This window comes from Lissotriton helveticus, chromosome 7 (assembly GCF_964261635.1).
Source record: "Lissotriton helveticus chromosome 7, aLisHel1.1, whole genome shotgun sequence".
Classification (NCBI taxonomy): Eukaryota; Metazoa; Chordata; class Amphibia; order Caudata; family Salamandridae; genus Lissotriton; species Lissotriton helveticus.
Window position 1 is genome coordinate 720,591,340 of NC_136068.1, and position 20,430 is coordinate 720,611,769.

The 20,430-nt window shown below is 45.2% G+C and overlaps 1 protein-coding gene across 1 annotated transcript in view; it reads left to right on the forward strand.

Annotated features, from left to right (window-relative positions):
- Positions 1 to 20,430, forward strand: part of PRELID2 (PRELI domain containing 2) — a 243,520-nt gene that overhangs the window by 96,199 nt on the left and 126,891 nt on the right. Inside the window, exon 3 of the mRNA XM_078653051.1 lies at positions 11,822 to 11,895. Within this exon, the coding sequence (XP_078509177.1) occupies positions 11,822 to 11,895 (74 nt within the window). The remainder of the gene's footprint in view (positions 1 to 11,821; positions 11,896 to 20,430) is intronic.

A 20,430-nucleotide genomic window follows, 5' to 3' on the forward strand; every position in this document is an offset into this window, starting at 1 on the left:
CCCGTCCTTTTCAGGTGATTGAAATGGAACGCACAGGCTGCCCCTGTCACAGGAGCAGCGCGCTCGCGTTCATCCTTTTCTGTTCCGCGTAACTGGAAATGTGTGCTCCGGCGAGCCTGCGCTGTGCTCAGGTTGTCATCATTGGGCTGCCGTGTTTCCTTCCAGAAACTCTAACCTTCTGCTCGTTTGTTTCTTGCCTTTTGACCGTGGTATACATTAGGCGCCAGGTTTCTTTCCGCTCACGTGCACTTCCCCCTCATTAGCACCCATTAGTCTGCGTGAGTCCTCTTTCGTTGGCGCGGCTGTTTCACCTTTTTTGCTATCTACCCCGGTTGCTATGTAACTGTTGCTAAACCTATGTTTAGTAACTGAGTGTAAATCCTTGCTTTTAGCCGTTTCTGATCGAGGTTCGTAGATTCCTTTTTTTTTTTTAATGAGATTTTGCTTTTTTTTTTTTATTATGTTTCTGTTTGCAGCAGTCGTCCCACCCCACAACCCCCTCAGTCAACCCCTGTCTCCTGAGCGATGGGATATCCTCAAGAACCACGGTGCGGGTCCAGGCTGCCCCTGCGGCACTGGTGCGACCCTGCACCGCTTCCCTTTAGTGTAGTCTAGTCTAACTCTTTCCACCGACCGGTCCCTGTCATGGCCACGTCCACCTGGAAACATGATGCTGTAAGATAATGCATACCACATCCATGACGTTATGGCGTTTTTCTCCAAACTTGGATTTTCTTAATGCGTATAATTGTACATATAGCCTCCTTGCCCCAGCACTTTCGAACTGAAGTTCGCCTCTTACTATCGATATAATTTACTTATCATAAACAAAAGACACAAGATACCGTAAAACGCAAGCCTTTGGTCTTTAGACACAGGTTCTGCTTTGGCTGTCTGCTGTAAAAAGGAAACTGAGATACCACCCTTTTTCCCTGCATTACAAACCAGGCCTACATGACTCGGTTAAGCAGGTTTGGCTGTTATCACTTTTTATACAAAGTATCCTTTTCACATAATGGGGCTGTGGGTACAGACACACAGGGGGACTAGGCACATGGGGTCTGGGCTGCACGTGCGAAGGGGCAGGTTGGCCCTGCACGGGCTAAGGGGCAGGTTGGCCCTGCACGGGTCTTCCTGTGAGCAGCTCTTTGGGTGTTGTGGTTTGGTCTGCTCCAAACCCCTCCACTACCTGGCCTGAATTGCTTAATCCCAAAAAGGCACTGTCTTGCAAGGTTGTATTCTATGTGTTTCTTGCCGCTGCTACTACTACATTTGCAGCACAGCTGTCACTCCCTGTCATTGTGGCCTGACTGGCTGGACTTGTTTCCTACTCCTCTGGAGGGTCTTCGCCTCTCCATTCTGCGTCTTCCTATCTGTGCATCAGAGGATTTGGGGTCATACCGTCTGCATGAACTCTTATCTGAGTTACGTCAGGCTTGGCCTTTGTCTTGGTCCCCTCACAGTCCATGACCCCTTGGCATCTGGCAATGGACTGCCTAGTTACAGGGTGACCTCTGCATTGCTACACAGTGAGTGGTTTGATAAAGGTCTGTTCGCACACAGGGAATTCCGGAGATCTCTAATAAGTGGTAAATAAAGTAAGATTAGTTGGGCGTACTAGGTTTATTTTTACAAGGTCAACATTTGTATGATTAAATCAGAATGTACAGATGGGCACTGCGCTGGTGTCTCCAATCTCTTGGGCATCAAACCAGTGGTTCCGACATCTCCGGGCTGTGTCACAATTCTTAACAAGCATTTACAATGCAATGGTTTCGCCTTTGGAAAAGTTAGAGCTATTGGCATTGTAAATGACAAAATTTGTATGTGTTGGTTTTGAAAATAGATAAATAAATGGCAGTGTCATTTACATTGCCATTAGCTTAATCTCTCGCAAAGGTGCGCGGAAAGTAACAGCCAACTCGAGTGTCTAGTATTTACCATGAATAGTACAAAAGATACCGTGAGTTTACCATATAAAACAGGCTGTGGGAAAGAGAGCAGCCAGTGATGTGTACAGAGGCTGTGGGAAATGCACCGTCCAACATGCGAGCCGTGCATGTACCACAGGGTGTGATTCTGATACCAGCATAGCTATGTCGAGCATGAGGCGCGGGGAAAATACAGCAGCCAGCGTTTTTGTCTAACATAATATACTGTGGGAAGGAAACCTGCCAACGCATGGACTAGCACGCAACACGGGGTGCAGGAAGGACAGCAGCCTGAGTCATGTGTGTGTAAGATGTAACTCAGGTGGAGGGAACGAAATCAAACAGCACAGACAGGGTGTTTGAAAGACGCCGGCCAACCAGTGGGTCTAACATGCAAACCATGCTGTGTGAAAGAGCGCAGCCAATACTGTGTAACACAAGAAGTGTGAAAACATTGGCCACCCTGTGGGTCTAAAAGGCAACAGAGGCTGTTGGAAAGAGACAAGCCAATAAGGTGGAACACAGGGTGTGAGAAAGACATCGGCCAACAAGGTGGGTCTAACATGCAATACAAGATGTGGGAAAGAGCGCAGCCAATATTGTGTAACACAGGAAGTGTGAAAAACATTGGCCACCCTGTGGGTCTAAAATGCAACACAGGCTGTGGGAAAGAGCTCAGCCAATGATGTGTAATACATGGTGTGGGAAGACACTGGTCAACCAGTGGGTCTAAAATGCAACACAGGCTGCGGGAAAGAGCTCTTATTTACTACAAGGGGTGGTGATGGACAGAGTCTCTGAATTAAGCAGAGTACTCTCACCCAGTCAAGAGATCAGGGCTAGATCCAACACCGTTTTTTTAGCTCATTGCACCATCCCAGTTTCAGAACCTGGCTGTATGCAAATTAGTCTGTCCCTGGCCCAGTGCATCATGGGAACAGGGCAGACCAGACTACAAAAGCCAATTCTTACACTGGGAAGGAAACAAGCTTCCGGAGACCGGTTTCTGGCATTACAGCCGTCTTCGGCCCGGCTTGCTTGAATCCTGATGGTGCAATGAGCAAGGGACTCACATCTGAGTATACCCTTCCACGCTTAGGGTGGACAAAATTATTTACAACAAGGGGTGGTGATGGACAGAGTCTCTGAATTAAGCAGAGTACTCTCACCCAGTCAAGAGATCAGGGCTAGATCCAACACCGTTTTTTAGCTCATTGCACCATCCCAGTTTCAGAACCTGGCTGTATGCAAATTAGTCTGTCCCTGGCCCAGTGCATCATGGGAACAGGGCAGACCAGACTACAAAAGCCAATTCTTACACTGGGAAGGAAACAAGCTTCCGGGGACCGGTTTCTGGCATTACAGCCGTCTTCGGCCCGGCTTGCTTGAATCCTGATGGTGCAATGAGCAAGGGACTCACATCTGAGTATACCCTTCCACGCTTAGGGTGGACAAAATTATTTACAACAAGGGGTGGTGATGGACAGAGTCTCTGAATTAAGCAGAGTACTCTCACCCAGTCAAGAGATCAGGGCTAGATCCAACACCGTTTTTTAGCTCATTGCACCATCCCAGTTTCAGAACCTGGCTGTATGCAAATTAGTCTGTCCCTGGCCCAGTGCATCATGGGAACAGGGCAGACCAGACTACCAAAGCCAATTCTTACACTGGGAAGAAAACAAGCTTCCGGGGACCGGTTTCTGGCATTACAGCCGTTTTCGGCCCGGCTTGCTTGAATCCTGATGGTGCAATGAGCAAGGGACTCACATCTGAGTATACCCTTCCACGCTTAGGGTGGACAAAATTATTTACAACAAGGGGTGGTGATGGACAGAGTCTCTGAATTAAGCAGAGTACTCTCACCCAGTCAAGAGATCAGGGCTAGATCCAACACCGTTTTGTAGCTCATTGCACCATCCCAGTTTCAGAACCTGGCTGTATGCAAATTAGTCTGTCCCTGGCCCAGTGCATCATGGGAACAGGGCAGACCTGACTACAAAAGCCAATTCTTACACTGGGAAGGAAACAAGCTTCCGGGGACCGGTTTCTGGCATTACAGCCGTCTTCGGCCCGGCTTGCTTGAATCCTGATTGTGCAATGAGCAAGGGACTCACATCTGAGTATACCCTTCCACGCTTAGGGTGGACTTAGGGTGGACAAAATTATTTACAACAAGGGGTGGTGATGGACAGAGTCTCTGAATTAAGCAGAGTACTCTCACCCAGTCAAGAGATCAGGGCTAGATCCAACACCGTTTTTTAGCTCATTGCACCATCCCAGTTTCAGAACCTGGCTGTATGCAAATTAGTCTGTCCCTGGCCCAGTGCATCATGGGAACAGGGCAGACCAGACTACAAAAGCCAATTCTTACACTGGGAAGGAAACAAGCTTCCGGGGACCAGGTTTCTGGCATTACAGCCGTCTTCGGCCCGGCTTGCTTGAATCCTGATGGTGCAATGAGCTTTGGACTGGGTAAGAGTGGTCTGCTTAATTCAGACACTCTGTTCATCACCACCCCCTTTTCTGAATCGTGGGAAAGAGCTCAGCCAATGATGTGTAATACATGGTGTGGGAAGACACTGGTCAACCAGTGGGTCTAAAATGCAGCACAGGCTGTGGGTATGCGTACATCCAATGATGTATAACACTGGGTGTGAGAAAGACACCGGCCAACAAAGTTGGGTCGAACATGCAACACAAGCTGTGGGAAAGAGCACAGCCAATAATATGTAACACTGAGTGTGGGAAAGACACTGGCAACCAGTGGGTCTAAATGCAACACATGCTGTGGGTATGCGCGCAGCCAACAATGTATAACACAGGGTGTGGGAAAGAGTACAGCCAATAATGTATAACACAGGGTGTGGAAAAGACATTGGCCAACCTGTGGGTCTAAAATGCAACACAGACTCTGGGTATGCGCGCAGCCAGTAATGTATAACATAGGGTGTGGAAAAAATATCGGCCAACCTGTGGGTCTAAACTGCAACACAGGCTGTGGGTATGTGTACATCCAATGATGTATAACACAGGGTGTGAGAAAGACATCGACCAACCTGTTGGTCTAAAATGCAACACAAGCTGTGGGAAAGAGTGCAGCCAATAATGTGCAACACAGGGTGTAGGATAGAAATTGGCCAACCTGTGGGTCTATAATGCAACACAGGCTGTGGGTATGCACGTAGCCAATAATGTATAGCACAGGATTTGGGAAAGACACTAGCCAATAATTTGGGTCTAAAATGCAACACAAGCTGTAGGAAACAGCACAGCCAATAATGTGTAACACAGGGTGTGGGAAAGACACCTGCCAATATGTGGGTCTAACATGCAACACAGGCTGTGGGAAAGAGCGAAGCCAATAATGTGTAACACAGGGTGTGGGAAATCAGGGGCGGTTAACATATCGCAGAGAGCGGCAATTTTTGGGTCATACACTTTGGGTCAATATCTAACAGGTAAATGGAAGGACAAAAGCCGACCTGTCTGTATCTTTAAAGTGCAACAGGGGGTGTTTGTAAGATGCCCGCCCAGCCTTTGAGTTCTGCACCCAAACTGAGACCAAGAACCCACAATGCAGCCTGTTGGGCTGTCGGCAGCCCGGCCGATGGGTTTAAGATGTAACACAGAAAATGGGCTGCAATATCGACTGTGGGAAGACGACAGCCTAGCTCATGGGTTGAAAATACAATCACTACTAGAAGGATACCAGCCTACTGATCTAGCAGAAGACCATGCGTGTCTAACATGTAAAAGTGGCAAATATTATAGTCCAATCACTGAGCAGGAAAGATGCCAGCCAACATGAGGGTGGAAAACGGCAGGGAGATCGGAGGAACGGGTACCATGAAACCATCCTATTGCGTGAAAAAATGTCCTTCCATCCCGGAGAACTGAGCCCAGCATAAAATAAAAAATAAGAACAGCCAGACCTAGACAACTCCAGCTAAATCGTATAAAGAAAACACAGCAATGCTGCGTCAGGATATTTATCTATATCACATGATTTATGTACAGAGTGCAGCCCTGCCACTGGGCAATGAGGCATGGGGGGAATATTCCATATCTAGGCTGTTACGGGGAGCAATATGCCGCCCTACCCATTACCACACATTAGAAGGGGTGAAGGGGGGGCTGCTCGCCCATCTTTAGGGGGGTCTGAATAAAGCTACAGTTCATGATTCGTCTTTCTCACTCAAAGCTGCTCAAAAGAAAGAGCTGGTATAGCGCTGGCTACTCTGGGCTGGCCACTGTCCTGGTTCCCTGCTTTTCTTCTCGCAGGCTAGTGCCGCTGTAGCCCAGTCGCCCAATAGGATCAGTGTCTTGGCAGCTGTGTGCCCGGGGCGCAGTCGCCCGTCTAGGCTCAGTTGTGCCTGGGGCGCAGTCACCCGTCTAGGCTCAGTTGTGCCCGGGGCACGGTCGCCCGTCTAGGCTCTGCCGTGGCCCGTCTAGGCTCAGTTGTGCCCAGGGCACTGCCGCGCGCACACGCTTGGTGCCCGCACACCACTGAGCCAGGGGGTGCGTCACCCGTGTGACCTCGTATGCCCTGGGGGCAAGGCATGGGAGCGCAGCGGCCCACCTGGGCTCTGTGGCTGTCGCCGTTTACAGGCGAAGGTGCCTGGCCAGCCCCTCCGCGCAGTCTTTGTTAACTTGAAAGTCCAGCGTCCCCTCCTCGGACAGTCCTGGGCGGCCGGGGGCGCACAGCTTTCATCCGAGAGTCTAATCACAACAGCAGTCGAGGGGGAGGGGTCCGAGCCCCGCACAAACACATGCTCTGTCCTGAGGGGCCCAGCTGCAATCAGCTTTGAGATCTTCATAGCCTCGGGCGCGATCAAATGGCAAAGCCCCGAGACAGGAGGAGACACAACATGCACCCCCCTCCTCCGACCCCCACAGCCCCAGCTCCTCCTAACACAAGGTCCTACCTTCGCCCATCCAACCCCTCCTCCACAGTCCCTTCACTCACCTACTCAGCCTTCCAAGTAATAAACACAGGGCACGTCTAACCCCACTCACCCGACCCTATTTCACATGATTGAACAACTCGAGCCCCTTACTCACGCGCCCCTTCTGAACACACAGCCCATACTCGCCCCCTTTCTCTTTAAGAAACTGACCAAACACTGCCCGCTTACACACCAGTCTCTGCTGTTCTCTTAGTCACATGCTCCCCAAACCCCCAATTCCATCCACCCTCCTAGGGTAAAGCGCAAAGGAGTGATTTGCAAAAAGAGGGATCCAACAAGAAAGAGAGGAAGAGGAATGGCGGAGAGGCTGATGGTGGCAGTGGGATGTCAGGAGGGCTGCAGTATGCCTTTGCCCTTGATGAATGAAGCTTACTTATTTGTGTTTTACATTTAAAATATAAATGTATTTTTCCTTATTGATTTTGAATAAATTCTCCTTATAGAGACAAGGAAGTCGATCTATTATTCTACAAGTACATTGTATAAATAAAACATACATCAAGGGCAAGTTCTAATCTCCAAGCACTACTCAGGTTCACTAGCAGCTGGAAACAAAATCTGCAAATGATACACAATTAACATCACGTTGACTAATGGCAAAACGTTCAAACACACGCATGCAGCCACACACCCAGTCATCACACATGCTACCATACACAAAATAGTCACTATCACAAATACTGCTAGAAACACAAAAGCACACAATCATCACATAAGCAGCCCAAATCCAATAGTCATAAAAAAACATCCCATATGCATACACAGCCATACGTTCTCTTCTCATTCATGCGGACACACACACCACTCACCTATGAACACACACACACGGTTTCTATCACTATCGGGCATAACTGTGTTATTCGCTGTCCTGTTCCACAGCAGGGCTCTGCCCTAATAAGTTCCTGAGTACTCCCCATAGACTTTAGGATCTGGAGGGGGAAGGTGCGACACCCTCTCTACCCGCACCTCACATGCAGGGAATGTCACCTATTAAATAAAATTTTAGGATTATGTTTGCTTCCTGCCATACACACACACCGTGTCTTGTCACAGCCGACGAATTTCAACAATTACAGTCCACAAGTAACGTTTCTGTAAGCTAAGTGTGTGTGCAGTTTCAGAAAGCACAATAATAGATTAGGTAAAAAATATACATGCATTAAGAAAATGGGCATGCTTTACCTAAGGAAGAAGAACTCCACCTCTGCAGAGCGCACGAGCGCACGGCTCATTTGCGAAGCCTGCAAATGCTATCTGGGAAACGATGAGGCTGCAGGGGGAATTTGCCGACGATCACACTAAGCTGAGTGTGTCTGTCGTACTGAACGAATGGCTGGCTGGATCAAGTGCGGCCCTAGAAAACTGGTATACGCAAAAATTAAGGAGAGCGGTGGCTTTTAAATACCGACAAAGAGCGACACCTTGGTGCGGTTCGAAAATAAAGGACCTTGTAGATGTTCGTAATGGTATTCCGTTTGGGGGAAATATAGTGAAAACAAGCACTAACGAGTGGCGGCAAAGGCGGTAAGTAACCTTCCCTCATCCCTATGTGTACAGGCTCCTGCCTGCCCTCCGTAAAGCGCACCGCAGAACTCGCATTAGTATTACAGCCACCTTGCTGCTACTGCTGAAATTGACCCTGTTACAGCCGCGCTTCTGCTTCCGGTAACGTTCGTATTGTGCATGTATGCTGGACAGGCCAGGTAAAGAAACACAAGGAAACAAGGTCAATTTGCGATTCGGGGGCGTGTTTTTCGCCCTCTCCCCTTCCCATTGGCTGGAAGGTAAAATTCCAGCCAATGGGAAGAGGAGAGGGCGGTACTTAAAAAAAGACCCAGAAACGCCCCCGAATCGCGTCAAGGCGGGCCCTGAACTCAGTGACGCTCCTCTCCTCCAATGGCTGGCCAGCATTTACGAGGCCAGCCAATGGAGAAGAGGGGCGTGTTCAGGCCCCCATACTACACACAAAAGATTTCGGCTCCGCCCACCCACTGCTTACGCAGTGGGACGGTAGCCGAAACCTAAAAATGTGTGTCTTTTAAATGTGCTGTGTTTCCAATCAGTGGGCCACTGAGCTGGAAGCACGTCAATAAAGTGACCTTTATTAGCACTGCATGCAAATATGTTAATGTTCCTTATTTAGAATGGAGGCTGCCACTTTTTTTTAACATGTAAATTTTTTTTTGTTTTCATATGACGTCTTCCTTAGAACTCTGTTTTGGCATGATTTTTTTTTTTTTTGCTAGCTGGGGTGGATCCCTTCTTCCAGCTGTCCTTTGCTGCTTGTGGCAGCAGTGCCTTGCATTTTCAGTGAGGTCCTGATCGTAGCATAGTGGTAGGAGTCTCTGAATCTGTTTTTGGAACATAGAATATTTATTGAAATTATTGCCAGATATCACTCGCAGTTGGTGCAGCAGTGTTATAAAAACACAATTAATGTTTGACAACCTCCGCTTTTCTAGTACTTTTCAATCTCGTTTAGGCCAGTGGAATTCAATATCTGGTTTTATCTTCCTGTTCGACCCTGCCTGATGAAAGAGTTGTTATTGCTTGTACATACAAGCCAACATTTTAGAATACTAAAGTCAGACATTTCCCCATTCACTTGTACTGAAACCAAGGCAATTTTAGGCAGGAGACATCTAAAATAAAGCAATTGTTGGCTTAAAAATCGGAATTCTCCCACCTTAATTGAACTTGTCATAATGTATGCTTACATCACTTCATTGGTGCCCCCTGCTGTTGCACCCTGATTATCAGCAGAGGTTCTATGAACTATGCCGGGCATTCTGCGGCCGCCACACTGGATTAGCACACACATATCTGGCAACCTGTAGAAGTCCCCGTGTTTTTTCCGACCCGGCCATGCTTGTGGATTCTGCCCACTCCTAGTCTGTAGCTCCCGTTGCATGCCCATGGGCTGTGAAATCTGGTACTCTGTTCAGTTCGGCATCACCTGGTCTTTGTTCCAACTAGGTCGATTTTCCACGAACTTCTGCGACAGTAATGTAACCTGTTGCTGTGTGCGTTCGATGCGAATGTGTGTGTGTGTGTATATATATATATATATATATATATATATATATATATATATATATATATATATATATATAAAATTATATTAATATCTAAACCACACATTCACTCTGCATACTTGTAATGTCTATAACTGCAAGCAAGTGAATGTTTTTAAACGTATATGAATTTACCGTTAAAGGGTAAAGAGTGAGTTAACAAATACATAGTCATTTGCTTAGTGGGAAATAATTAAGGCGCACACCTGCTGTGCGATTAAACATTAAAGCAATATATTTATTACTCAATTTAAGAGCTCCGCACTCCTAAAACGTTATCATTCACATTTCAGACTGATAAACTGAATAGCAGTGATGAGTAATAAAGCTAAATCCAATTATTTCTAACACATTTAATAATGCTCCATGAGGTGTGTGATAACGGTCTCTATTAATTAACTCTGAGAAGTGACCTACAGTAGGCGCAATATAGTTAAAAAATACTCCAGAAGAAATGTTTGACGATTAATTTTACTTTTGGTAAATAAGGTACATGTTGTTAACAAATAAAAGTTAATTGAGCTTAGATATTAAATGGCTCAAAGTGTCAATCTGTGTACAGAAATCAGCCATACTTTGTAGTTAGCTATCTTTAAAAGGGGTCTGTGAGGAAGACTAAAGGTACACTATTACTTGTAAACAACGACCCGACAGAGACTCCGAACCTACCGGGTTGGAAATCCCCATAACCAACCAAACGTGCTTTGTAGTTCGTTTTTAACTGTGTTAGTTCTTATTCAGCAACAAAGAGATATTTTGTTGTTAATGCATTTATATCCTGCAGTTACATGTTTGCATTTCCCTTTACAGGGAAGAGCTCCAACAATCTTTCTAATGAGAGCAAAGATGCTGCCAGGAGGATAAGACCCCTTGTTATTCCACGCTGTTTGTGCAGACGAGTCTGCTTGAGTCCACATACTCCATGGACTTCTATCAACCTTTATTCTGCTCTCAACAGAGTGGACTGTCATCAGAGAGGGAAACACCTCATCCTTATCCCTATGCTAGGGATAATAGTCTGTTCTGTGCCTATAGAAAACAAGGTTTTGCAACTTGTTTTTGAAGGAACATGCTTTTTTAACAGTTTTTCGGACATCAATTCATTTTGAAAACTCATTTTCCAAAGCTTAATTTTGAACAGGTTTGGGAATACCTCCTAGTTAATAACCCAACTTATGAGCTACTTTTATTTACGACTTAAAGACCAGGGGAACGGAAATGTGGAAACAGAAGTGCTCAGATGCATACTGCAAACAACACAATGTTCCTGGAGGAATTATTTATTGATTTCTTTTATTTTGGTCATTTGAACCAACTGTACTATCAATAAATGCAAACAAAAGCAGGAGTGTACTATTTTACAAAAAAAATAATGGTATATTGCATAGAACCAAATAAACCAAACAATCCATGCAAAAGCATGAATCAACTCTGATGCCCCCACTCCACAAACAAGATCATCCAAGAGCATAATTCAAATGGCTTCAATCCAGGGATCTTCGAGAGGCGTATACTCCCCTTAACTTGAACAGGTTCCTAACTCCACAGTCCCAATTATAAGTCAATTTTTCCCAAAATGTTGAGGACTCCTCAACAAAAAAGTGACATAAGTACTGTCAAGAAGAAGTCGACGTTTCGGTCTGAAGAGGCCACCAGTTCTGCAAGATTTGCTTGCTGTCGAAAAGGTGATGGGGCCATGAAATTCTTGCATGCTGGTCTAAATCCTATTTTACTTTCTCCGTTGGGATTTTTGTTAAATTATTGTTGATGAAAATGTGATAAATATAAAAAAAGTTTTTATTTTCAAATCAATCCTTCATCAGGTGACTGGTGTGTTTTCCTACTTCAGATATGTCTACTGGTGTCATCTACAGAAGGAGGATCGCCACCTGTAATAATGTTATTCCTGAATTTCTCAGAAAGGTAAATTTGTTGTCTGTGTTGTATGGAATGAAGTAGAGTACTTAGGTGTGAGCCTTTGAAATGCTTTGCTACTCTGTCTTCAAATGCTACTTTTAATAGCTGACAAACGAGAAGCCAAGGTAAGACACGAACATGTGTTTTCGGACTTTTATTGGAGCCCAGCAGACTGGATTCCAGATGCAGCGAGGGGCAAATTTAATTCTAGTGTACATTGTTTTATCATACAATAAAGGAATGCACCCGGATACCCGTGGGAACTATGATTGGACCGTCTCTTGGAGTAACCTGTTAAAGTGGCCGTACAATAGCCTTGTTTGAAGGTGGCTTTGAACCCCTTTAAGGACTTCTGCACCTTCAAGGCCAACTTTTAGCGCACCTGCAGAGTTGGGCAAGGCCCTTGATTGTGAAGTTGAAATTTGATCATACAGTCAACGCCCTCGGTTGATCGTTGTGAATTACCTGCAACCTTTTTATGAGACCCTTGGATCATCGTGGAAACGTGGTGGTGCATTAGTCTAGCTTAGCCAGTCTGATTTTCTTTGGTACTGACATACATTCTGGGATTCCCAGGGAGTGCTGTATCCCCTCGAAATGGGGAATCAAGAATGAATGCCTTGCCAGCTGTCACCCAGGTACCATATGCAGGGCTCCAAGATGCACAATTGTGTGTGTGATTTAAAAAAAATGTTTACAGAGGTAATTATGGTTTTGGGTACCAATGATGAAACCAGGTTACTCCCAAAAGCTTTGTTTTTTGTCTTGTATTGAGTGATGTATCTTTAGTAAATGAGATGATCATTTATCCACCAAGAAGGATTTGGTTACATGGCCCCATGTGCATCCATTCAGACTCCTCATTGTATGGTCATACAAGTTAGGGGACTTGGTCTCTGCAGTTGTATCCTTTTCACATTAAAAACAAGTTGGTGTCCGAAACTGTGCTGTAGTGAAAACCCATCATTGTTTTGTCTGTGCTGTAGAATGTTACCATCATGTGAAATGTTGATGGTGAGTGTTAGGGCATGTTGACGCGGAGGCTGATTGCAGAGGTTTCCTTGCTCTAAGTGGGCATATTGGCTGTGACTGGACCATGTCCTCTTTTTGTCGCCTGGCAGTTCTGGACAGCAGGGTCGATATGAGTTGCGTAATGCTGGCCTTTGTCTAGAGTGGCATGGTGGGAGAAAAACAATGGACTGGAACGCTGCCTCAGAGATTTTAATTGGATGAAATTAATTCAAGCATTCTATCCATTATCTTCTGACTTAGCGTGTCGACTGCAACAACAAGATGGGTATTCCGAGACTTGGATCCCTTGCTCTCAAGCTACATCCTGCTGATGAGCCCCATGTAGGGCGAAACCTGTATGGGTTTGCTTGTGGTCCCGTCTTGAGACGGCCTCATTGAGCAAGTCAGGACAGATTGTTCATTTCCATGTGGAGCTGGGTAGGTACTGATTCGCAGAACAGGCCTTTTGTCTAGAGTGGCATGGGCGGTGAAAAATGATGGTTTATGATGCGTCTGCGAGCAGTTGCCAGTGGTTGAGATTAATTCAACTATTCTATCCATCACATTGTTGCTGTTTTGTATCCGAGCACATGTATGCGGCTACTTCATTTGGTGAAAAGCAGAACACAACATGGTTCTGGATACAAGAGACGAACAGAGGACTGTTGGCCCCACCAGTTTCATCTCAGTTTCTGGGCAGCAATGCTCTGAAGACTGGGAGAATGCACATTTTTAGCCGCTGAGTGGGAAGTGTCTGAGGGGCTGCTGAAGAAAAATCACATCCTTGCCTAGAGGAAAGTTCTGGGAGCAAAACAAATGTGAGGGAAAGAAGAACAAATGAGAAGAAAGGCTGAGCACTCTCTGTCTCCGAATTGCATCTGATGATTACATTGTGGACAGAAGCTCAGTGTGGCAGTGAGTCTGTGTTATCTGCTGAATATATGCAATTATGTATGTAGAGTATGTGTTATCAGCTGAATATCTAATTGTGAATGGATGTAAAGGTGCTCATAGAGATAGGCTACACTTTGTTACACTAATGGTGTGCCTAAAGTGTTATTTGCCTGTGATTACCTTGAAGCTTCAGCTGGTAATTGCACATGTTGTCGAATTTAATTTGATCTGAATGTAGTTGCCCTTTGGGTAATCCTGCATGGGATACTGATTCCTGAATCGATTCCCAATGTTCTTTTATACAGTTGGTGTTTGGTTGTAGGCAGTGCCTCTTATTTCCTTTGGGTGTGTGTATAAGTTTGGCCATTTATGCAGAAGGTCAGTCTCCCTTCAGCCATGGGCATGATGCACATCCCAAGCTTGGTCCCATGTTTTTGACACAGTTGCTGGCACCTGACATATGCTGCCAAGGGCTAATGCAGTTTGCATACGCACTGTGATGGTGACACTAGTAGCTAGTGGACTTTTAGGCACCGCTGATTCTCAAGCTGTGATATTTGGTATCAAACTGGCTGCTTTTATCTGGTAGTGGCTGGTGAAAATAAAATTGTGGATTGTGCACCTCTGCGAGTAGAAACGCTGTGTGTGTGGGTGTGTGTGTGTGTGTGTGTGTCAGGACCCATCATATGCTTCATGTACCTCACGTGCAGGTGTGGTGTTGAAAGTCAAAATCTAAATCAAGTATGAATGTAGGACTCTTGTTCTGGCCAACCCTGTAAAGAAGTTGGACCGCGATGGAGAGTTTTCAGTTTTAAAATGGGTGTTTACTTGGGTATATTCATAGGGATCTCCTTTGTGATGTTCTTTCTGATTAGAGAAACCAACATGGGAGATCAGTAGTTGGCCTTCAACTTCAGCATATCGATCACAATCCACTTTTTTGCGTCTCTTTTGTTTTGTTGCACCACTCTGTCGCAGCAAGCAAGCGCGAGTCGGGCTGGGAGTTGTTTTCTTGATTGTGTTTGAATTGTGAACGCACAGGAAGTCCAGATGTTACAAGAGATCTCGTCACTGGAGTGAAGTAAAACAAGCCAAGTTTATTAAACACTCATGAGCAGGACTGCATCCGGACAACACCCTCAAGTGTTGTGGGAGGAAGTACATTGAATGCAAAAACCATCACCCTTGTATACTGTTTGTTGCAGTGTAATCGCATGGGAAGGAAAACTGAAGGAAACAAGTTTAAGCATGGAAATAGCTATATGCAAACAAGAGCAGATGGGTGACCAGGTGGTCAGGAGATGAGGAGGGGGGGGGAGTAAGGAATTCTTATGGCTGCAATAAGCAATCATTTGATAACATCTGAGACCAGGTGCACCGCAGCTGCAGCTCTCCAGCATGTACACCAGATTGATCATGTCTGAGGGGTCAGCTAAATTTAAGGACACAGGCTGGGTGAAAGGGTGAACAGCAGAGAGTAAAATGAATATGATAGAAACGAAATGGACGTGACAGTCAAAATGGCTGCCGCTTATGCTAACCTAGAATTTTCCACAACCGCTTCAGAAACACCAGGGAGTTGGTGATTGCACAATAAGCAAGCTCAGTCTTACTGATGGTTGGCATCCAACACTTCCTCATGTTTGGCACGGTATTCCTCTTGAGAGGACACACTCCCTGGGGTCTTGCACAGAAATCTTGTTGATGGTTGCCACCTGACTCCTTCATGGAACGTGTGGGGCTATGCAGTAGTATGTTCCATATAAACACTTGGAAGACCAGGCAAAACAGCAATGAAGGTTTCTTAAACATGTACTACGGTTACATACACCTTAACTCTGAATATGATATGTGGTCTTTGAGAATATACTTGGGGCCACTGGAATTATGCGATTGTGCAGCTGTGGCTGACGTAGCATAATTATAGATTTGCCACATTTGCCACATCATGCATCATCTGCTGCATAATGTGCAGATATTAACAAAACAAAATAGTTTGTAGCTCAAACATTACTAAAAATGCAGCGACATGTTGTCGCACAGTGGAAGGCCCTTTGCTAACCTGGACTGGTCATCTTTCTGATGCTGTATTTTGGTGCTAAACTGGTACTAATGAGGTGCAACCAAAGCCCATACAGTGTTGCAAAGTTTAAAAATGATGAAATAATGACGTAATACTATTGCAAACTGTGCCGCATTTTGCAGCAGTTTTCATTTTCCTGCCGCATAATTTACTCAATCCTGCCGCATAATATGGCCCTCTTCTGCCTCCTAATTCCAGTACCCCGGAACATACTGGAAGAGTCTATGCAGTTTAACATTGTATTAAGCTAAAGGCATTGCATTTTTTGTTTCTTGGGATGCTGCCATGTGCAAGTAAATTTAAATTCTCAGCCTCTGCTCCTTTTATAGAGCGCTGCTTCGCTAGTGGGTCTGGTAAGCAGCAAAATACCTTTTCAGGGTCTGACTGGCCAACAGGGCAATGAACCAGTGCCCGAATGCTGCTGGGTCTGATAGGTCAGTATGTGGGCCATTTTTAAAGGTATGTGGGTCTGTTTTATGGTCTGGTGGCCCGGTTTTACCGTTGATTACCTTAATATTACCACACACATTGTGTGGGAAATTATTTTTTTAACTATCTGATCCGCTAATGGGGGGCACTTTTATTTTAGTTCCCTGGTTCATTTTCTGTCCCAGTCCGACCTTGTACCTGTATTCCCATTTTTTTTTATAGAAAAAATAACAAGTGCCTGGCTGTCTGGAGTCCCCACGGGCTTCACTTTCCTCCAAGGCAGCTGAAAAGGCAGCATCACAGACTCGGCAGATAGGGAACTTGACAGCATGTCAGCTGGTGAAATCTACCCAAAGCGCAGCCCCGCAGAGAGCACAGACGCCTCCCTGAGAGCGCGGTACAAATCGTTAATGGCGTCTCTTGGGAGACGTGCGTTGAATCGGGTCCCTTCTGCTGCATCAGGGATGTGATGCTATCTCGTGACTTGTGAGTGCAAATCACTCTGGCGCCTGTGATCTGCTTCACACAGGTGATTGCTTGGGGCAGTAATACCTTTGTCATATTGCTTCAATTGGTGCATTATAAACGTGTTGGAAAAGTAGTGGGGTTTTCATCAACCGGACCCAATACCTTTATGTAAAGTGAAGGACACTTTCCTGATAAAACACAAAAGCCAGGGAGTAGGGTTGAGTCTAGCCTAACCATCAGAGACAAATTCTACCACAGCATGAGTATCTTATGAGGTAATTGCTCATACATGCCAACAGTTCCTCTATGCTTCCCCTGATTGACGCGTTGCGTTCCTGTCTATAGCGCCATGAAGCCCCCGGGCGTACGAGCGCTCTATAAATACATTTCAATATCAATATCAATATCAATATCAACATTTTCAAACTGGGAGACGGGGAACGTATTTTTGCCACTGGTTTGTATGGGGCACCGGCCATTTTAACAGGAGACACCTAAAGAAAAGCATTTTTTGCTTCCAAATTGGGGAGTCTCTCGCCTGAATCGGGTCTTCAGCCATGTATGATTGCTTCAAACACTATATAAATGAGTTTGGTCCTTGAAAGCGATAAGTAAGCGCCATCCAAAACCAACACATACGAACAGCTAACTTATGATGGCCACAGTATGCCTGGACCAGAGTCTGTTTCTAAAGATCAATGGTGCTGCACTTTTGCTACTACCATGATCTGTTTCCTGCAGTCTTTTTTGCAGGCTTCATGATGGAAAACTTTTAAATGTGTTATGTTTTAGTACATTTGAAGTGCTAATTTTTGTGCCAGATGTTTTCATTTACCACGAACAAGATGGTTTTGTATAAGTAATACTTCACTGAAACGAGTTTGTGTTCATCTCCTGTGCAATGCCATTGTGCATATAAAAGCTCCTAAAAGAGAAAATATACAGATAAATAATTCAGGAAACATTTACTATTGTGCAAAAAAAGATCCACACAACTCTGCATACCTTTTACAGCTTCGTTGGATTTGAGTAGAGTAAAATATAATCTCACAATATTGTGAAAATTATCACTGTGCAAAAAAAAAAATTACGCCTACTTTTTCTGCCATCATAGCAAATTATTTTCTTTTTCATTTGATTTGAATGCTAGTTTACCTAGGTGCAAGGAGTGCACTGGAGTATGATTATTGCGCTACAGCTGAAATCCAGAATGCCTGGTAACTGTGTTTGTGAGATATTTATCTAGTCAGAAAGGTGGCATGCTGGCACAGGTGGACTTTAAAAAAACAAATTCTCCTGCAGCAAATCTAACATCAGGGGAGAGTTCTTTAGGAGACGTTGGGAGTTGGTTAGTGTTTGGTGCACTCAATATTTCATCAAACTGTTTGTCCACACTAGTTAGAGTGGCAAACAGACATGTTTTTGCCTGCGGAGCCAACCATAGACTAACAGCCGCACAGACATTAGGCTGTACCTTGGACCATCTAGCCTACTTAGGGGGGATTATCAGATGTCCCTTTTTAGGTTTCGCCTATTATCATTCGCTTGCGAATGTAATAGGCGAAAATTCAAGGGCTCGATCGACTAGTGAAACCACTGCGGTTTCTTCACAGTGCATGTGAGGCCACGTGGCCACAAAAGCGGGTCACGTGACCACACAAGCACGCGCATCTCCCTATTCCGCCTGCATCCACTTCTCCTCCCGTCGCTCGCATTCCCGCCCCCCCACCAGGCTCTCCCGCCCCCATCCGGCTTCCCTCCTGCCATTTGCCAGCATTACGTCGGTAATGCGCCCCCCACCAGGCTCTCCCGCCCCCATCCGGCTCAATGATTAAAGTTTGCTCTGCACAGAAACTGCCTTGTGTGCTCTCCCTGCGTTTTCCAGACATTGTAAACGTAATTTTAAAGTTAACTGGCTTTTTTTTTCCTTCTAAATATCCCTGTGATAAAGTTATTTTCAGAATACTCGGGCTGCTTCTTGATGTCGTCCAAGCAACTTTTTCACCGGTGAGGTTTTCAGCCTTCCTCCGTCGCTCGCATTCCCGCCCCCCCACCAGGCTTCCCTCCTGCCATTTGCCAGCATTATGTCGGTAATGCGCCCCCCACCAGGCTCTCCCTCCCCCATCCGGCTCAATGATTAAAGTTTGCTCTGCACAGAAACTGCCTCGTGTGCTCTCCCTGCGTTTTCCAGACATTGTAAACGTAATTTTAAAGTTAACTGGCTTTTTTTTCCTTCTAAATATCCCTGTGATAAAGTTAATTTCAGAATACTCGTTGGGCTGCTTCTTTATGTCGTCCAAGCAACTTTTTCACCGGTGAGGTTTTCCGCCTTCCTTGGAACCACTCCAGTGAGCGCATGGTCCCTTGTCTTTCCTAGTCCCTTCCAGGTGGTTCGGAGTCCTCTGCCTCTGTGATGTTGCTTTGATACTCTGGTGTTGGGGCCTAACTGTAGTAGGGCTTCAGGACATTTAATTTGGCCTGCGTCTATCTAGCTGCTTCCCAAGAGCTTTCAACCAAGTGCGTGGGAAAAGAGCTTAGACGAGAGCCATGAGAGCCATGCAGTAGGTCGGGCAGGACCAATGCCAAGGTAGATTTTTTTTTTTTTTTTTGCTTTTGATGCTGATTTGCAATTACGTGCTATGTAACCCGCTGAATTTACTTGTTTTCACACACAAAACAAGCAAGCTCAGACTTCCTTCACGCCTGCACAGTTTCACTGATAACGGACTTAATTTGTGTACAGTACATCCAGTCCACTTGTTCGCTCCAAGCGAGTTTGTTTTAAAGTGCTGCACTTCTGCCACACTGCCTGACCAGGCTACTTTGCAGTCATGTGTTCTGTATTGGATCATCACTTGCTTGCATTATGGATTACACCAAAGCATGTTTTCTTCTACTTCTATATTTTATATTTATATATTGTTATTGACAATGCCAATAACGATATATAAATATAAAATGTCATTTACAAAACCAATAGCTCCAACTTTCTAAATGCAAAACCTATTGGCAACGCCAGTGCTTGTTTCTTGTTTGGAATCCATCGGGAAAAGCCTGAAAACGGCCAGGGTGTCTGAGCCATTAGTTTTTTGTTTATTTTTCAAAGACGAACTCGCACTTTTGTTAGTTTGTTTTTGAAGTAAAAAAAAGCTTGCTGAGTGGCCGCTTGAAACATGGCGGATGCTCAAAAAACTTATAGTGCCTTCAGCAAAGTCAATGTGGGGGCCTCTCCTCCTGAAGACACAATGATCTTTATATGATGAATGGTCATCCGCCAGGGTGGCGGAGGTTAATGACTCACTATACTTCTATGAACTTGATCACATCAAGGTAATGTTGTACTGATACTGGGCATTTTATTTTGTTCTTTAAGGGCTTGAGACACAATGGCAGTCATACTCAAAGTACGTTCGGGGGTCGGGGGGGGGGCATGCGGCTCGCTGGGCAACAGCAGTACTAGCCCTTTCCTCGACTCAGCACTAGCGTAATTTTTTTTTAAATAACCACCAAGAACTTATTTAAAGGTTAATTGCTGTTAAGGAAAGCAGCCCTTAAATTTAGGAACACCTTCATTTTTAAAGACCGCAAATATATAAAAATATGATGGCCTTTTCAAAATTAAAATCGTGTTTTTTATTAACCTGTAGAATCGTTTC